Source organism: Helianthus annuus, chromosome 6, assembly GCF_002127325.2.
Source record: "Helianthus annuus cultivar XRQ/B chromosome 6, HanXRQr2.0-SUNRISE, whole genome shotgun sequence".
Taxonomy (NCBI): Eukaryota; Viridiplantae; Streptophyta; class Magnoliopsida; order Asterales; family Asteraceae; genus Helianthus; species Helianthus annuus.
The window spans coordinates 47,519,252-47,524,081 of NC_035438.2; the positions used below are offsets into that span (position 1 = coordinate 47,519,252).

The window sequence follows — 4,830 nt, forward strand, 5'->3', positions numbered from 1 at the left end:
GTAACTCTTTTCGGATAATGTGGCTTCCAGTGCTTGAAGTCTCTCAAAGCCTCAAACTTTATCAATCCCCACATAGCAATGTCGTTCTTCCTGACAGGATATCCCAAAGTTCTAACCTTTGACAACTCATCCACATCCCACCATGGAAGTGACATAATATCATGTAACTTTTCAAAATATTGCACGCCACATTCCCTTCTTATCATATACACATTAATCTGAGGTAAGAAACCCCAACTAATGATGTCACCGAGAGATACACTTCGATCACGTTGATAATACTTCAAAGGTCGTTTGAACTTCCTCTCGTGACTTTCTTTGAACCACTTTTTCCTTTCTTCTTTTGCCATGTCTTTTGGAGTGCCATCAAAATTCTTATCTTTCAAGATCTCGGCAACTTTTCTTCGCAGCTCATCACAATTCTCCTCCGTAAAGAATTCCATCAAGTTGGCACCTGTGAGGTATCTTCATTAACGCTTTCATCATCTGTCCAGTCTTCGACTTCAACTCTATCATACAAGTCAGCCTCTTCAACATATCGATACTCATACTCAGGCTGTTGATTGATATCGAAGGCATTCAACTCTTCTTCAAACTCGGCATTCATTTCTTCTTCAAAATCGAACTTAAAGTCAGGATTCACCATGCGAGTCATTTCCTTAATTGCTTCCAACGTGTAAGTATGGAAATGCTCTCCTTCTTCACGATAAGTATCCAATCTCAGAATCAACTTCTGAGCTTGTTGAACATTCTGTGCATCACCTGACTCCCCCTGTCTATCAGCTCCCCCTGATTCTTCGTTCACTGAATCGTTCATCAAATCATCAACATTCTTTTCAGTAGAAGCCTCAGTAACTTTCAACCCTGTACCACCCTGAGCATCATCGTCATCATCATCTTTACCAGAACCATGACTGCTCGTAGAATAGACTTTCTCATCTTTTTCATCTTCCTCTTCATCCTCCTCATCATCATCTTCCTCATCACTATCACCAATCAACTCATCAAGAAGAGTATAATCCTCAAAAAGACCAGAAACAGCAGAGATAGGTTCAGGATTTTCAACGACCATGGAAGGAACAATCGATCTCTCAGTCACTGCAGAACTTCCTTCCACACCTTTGACTTTGTCTCTCATTTGTTCATCAATTTTAACTTGACGTTCTGCTCTGAGCTCTTCAACTTGCAGCTCTTCAAACTTTTGCTCTACAGACGTTCCGATCATGCTTTCAACTACTTTATTCAACATGTAGAACTCATGATCTCTGAACACTTTAGTTGCTTCAAGTTCTTTGTTCTTCAACTTGAAATACTCATTTTGCTCATCTCGTCGAGCCTTTTCTTCTTCCAGCTCAGCAATTCTCACCTTCAAGATGTCAATCTCTGACTGATCAGAATCAATCTTTTTCACCAACTCTTTATTATCAATCTCCAACTTCTTTACACGCATTTCAAGAATTCTTTCACGATCTATAACTTTCTTGTTTTCAGCGGCTAACTTCTTGTTCTCAGCAATCACTTCATCAACTTTCTTTTCAACATTCTTTACTTGTGAGGTGTTTGCGAAATCAAAATCTCCTACATCATCAAAGCTCACATTCAAATTTGAAGGAACATTAGGAAAGTTTCGGTACCCCGCAGAACCAGGTGTTAGTTGACCTTGGGTGAGTGGAGGTATTTGAAAAATTTCTTGCGATGTAAGAAGGGTTTGTTGTGGTGATGGTGGTGAATGATGTAGTGGTGAATGATGAATAGGTGATGGTTGTCTTGGTGGTGTTGGTTGTTTAGGTGGAGAAGATTGTTGTGGTGGTGTAGGTTGTCGGGGTGGTGTTTGGATTGGTGATTGTGGTGGTGTTGGTTCATGTGGTGGTGTTGGTGGTTTCCTGGTTTCCTTGGTTTGTTTCTTCTTTAGCACAATCTTCGGTTTTGATATCTTTGGTGTGACTTTTCTGATCTTTGGAGATATGACTTTCTTACGAGCTCCAGCTTTCTTTCTACCACCTGGAGGAGATTGTGACTCGGAGACATGTTCTGGAGAAGGAACATATACATCATCATCGTCCTTTTCCTGTCTCTTTCTTTTCCTCAGTTGTTTCTCTTTTTCTATCTCATCTTGGATTCTTTTTCGACGTTCGGTTTCATCTACTACTTCTTCATCTGAAGAACTCGAGGAACTTGTTGTGTCTTTATCAACATCATCTCCCTCAATGTTATCAATAACTTTATCTTTCCCTTTCTGAGCTTCAACATTCACAACATGCTCAGCTTCAACTTCCACAGTTGGCCCTGTCTCTAAGATTTCAGTATCGAACAACAAATGTTCTTCAACATTAAACGGATCTTCTTCCGTAGCTACCACTGTTTCATCTTCTTCAGGTTCATCAATCAAAGACGTTTTAGCAGCTTTCTTTTGCTTCTTCTTTGGTTGTGAAGAAGATCCCTCAACCTTTTGAACAATAGGAGTGGCCTTTCTGCGTCTTCTCCCTGTTACTTTCACATACCATTCATTCTTGATGTTTTTGAAATCTTCAAGAATTTTCAACTCTTCAGCATACGCTGCCTCTTTCATTTCAGCTTCATTTCTCCAGTTCTGATGATCAAATGGATCTGGATCAACGTAGTTAGCATCTTTTATAAAACCAAAGAATTCTGCACCAACTTTCGGTTCTGGATGATTCCGGTGGTATCTGACAAGCTGTTTAAGTGAATCATTGCTCATGTGTGATTGTATCAACAAATCATTCTTTATGTTTCTGTCAATCTCAGGATAAGCGTGATCAATCAACATCTGCACGAACCTCGGATACATCCAATCTTGCTATCTGTCTTAATATTTTCAGCCATATAGTGGAAAACAATATGTGAGAAATTATACTTTTTGTTCAACACCAACGCCGTAACCATATTCATTTCATAACCTCCTTTCGTATGGCTCAAAGACATCAATACACAGTGAATCAGCAACTTGTATGGTTTCTGAAACTTCGACTTTAAATAGTTCCCAGCATTCAAAGCTCCCTGATAACCCATTTTTAACATACAGCCTTTCACCATTCTTTCTGGAAATCTCGTTGGTGACTCTGCCTCATCTGGAAAGTTAACAACTTCACGGATAAGCGCTTCGGTAACTAGTATTTTCTCCTCCTTGCCATGCACTTCGACAATTGATGAAATTACTTTGTTCTTATCGTCGTAACTTGCATTTTTTCAGAAACGTTCTATGTGAGATTTGTACAGTGGTCGTTGATCAGTAAGCGCTTTCTGGATGGGAATACGACCCATGAAATCCAATTTACCACTAAACTTTGCCAACTCTGGGTTTTTCTGAATGTCCAAATCACAACAACTGTTGTGAAGAGGATCAAATACAACACCGGAACCCTGCAAATCATCATCACATACACTGAATCAGAATTACTTAGAAAATTTTTCGCTAAAATCAAAATTAAAAGTTATTACACTTGGTACACCATAAGCAAAATCAGAATTGTACTTATGAATGAAATCATCCTATGTACACAAAAGCGGAATCACAGGATGCACTAAGGACGAAATCACAACATATGACCTTAAAAGCGAAACCACTGATTGTGCATAAGAGCGGAACCATATGTGTGCACAATGAGCGGAATCACAAACAACCCTAAGAGCGAAATCATTCTGTACAGAAAAGCGAAATCACTAGACTTAATCATTTTGGGGCGAAATCATCATCAGACATTCAAAGTTCATCAAATCCCAAAATTGAAACCACTAATCTGTTAACATGTTAATTCCGACACATGGGTTTGTTTTGATTTCGTTTTTTACTTAACAAATACCCTAGATCTACAATTTAATATCCTGTGACCCCTCAACCATCATCAAACAACAGATTTGTTACAATTAATACACATCAACATGATTAACACCTAAAATCGACAGCATATGATCGTATTCAAGTTCTGATTTAACAGATAACATCCTAAATCTAAGCTTTGTTCAACAGTTATTGCCGACAGTTCGAATATCACATGTAATAGATCAAATTGAAGTTCAAACAACCTTGCCCATGATTAACAACTATGAGAACAATAAGATCTGTAGAAATTTGGGCAGCAATTCGCCTGTAAACAAAGGTTTTAGGGTTTCGCTTCAATTCGCCGGAGAGAGAGGACGTTATGAGCGAAAGGGTGAAAAGTGACGTATGAGCGAAACCATCCGGCTTATATAGTTGGTGTGATTTCGCTCTTAAGACCAATGGTCCTTATGAGTGAAACCTCATGGAACTATAAGCGAAACCTCATGAGAAGCAACCATATGAGCGAAACCATTGTTAAAGTATGACACATGAGCGAAATCAGATCAAGATTTTCAAAAAATTTAACATTTTAAGACTTTTCTGATTAAACACCAACACACCCAGTCAACCAAGTCCAAGTTAATGACCTTGGTCAACTGCTTGGCCTACCAAGTCCAAGTTAATGACCTTGGTTGACCGAATTATGAAGTACGCAGTTATTTCATTCTGAAAATAGTTCAAATGAATGAACTTTTGAACGTTTTGAACTTCTAAACAATTTTCAACTGTCAAACACTGTACCAATCACTGTTTAGCATCTCACCTTACCCAGCCCTCATCAAACACTGACATGATCTGCACTAAGCTTTGATCGTCCGATTCCCAATGTCAGTTGTCGAAAATAAAATGAGAACTAAAATCTTTTTGAATTTTTTAACTGGATAAACTGAAACTATACACACAATCTTTTTGTGGGTGTGTTAGAGGATCATATCAGCTGCCGACTAGACACAAGCATCGTTAAGCTGTTATTTCATTTTAAGCATTAG

At 38.6% G+C, this 4,830-nt stretch overlaps 1 protein-coding gene across 1 annotated transcript; it reads right to left on the reverse strand.

Moving 5' to 3' along the window:
• Window positions 1–442: 442 nt before the first annotated feature.
• Window positions 443–2,719, reverse strand: LOC110944690 (glutamic acid-rich protein-like). Its single transcript, XM_022186341.1, has one exon. It carries the CDS (start codon window positions 2,717–2,719, stop codon window positions 443–445), a length of 2,277 nt encoding a protein of 758 aa, XP_022042033.1.
• Window positions 2,720–4,830: the final 2,111 nt, after the last annotated feature.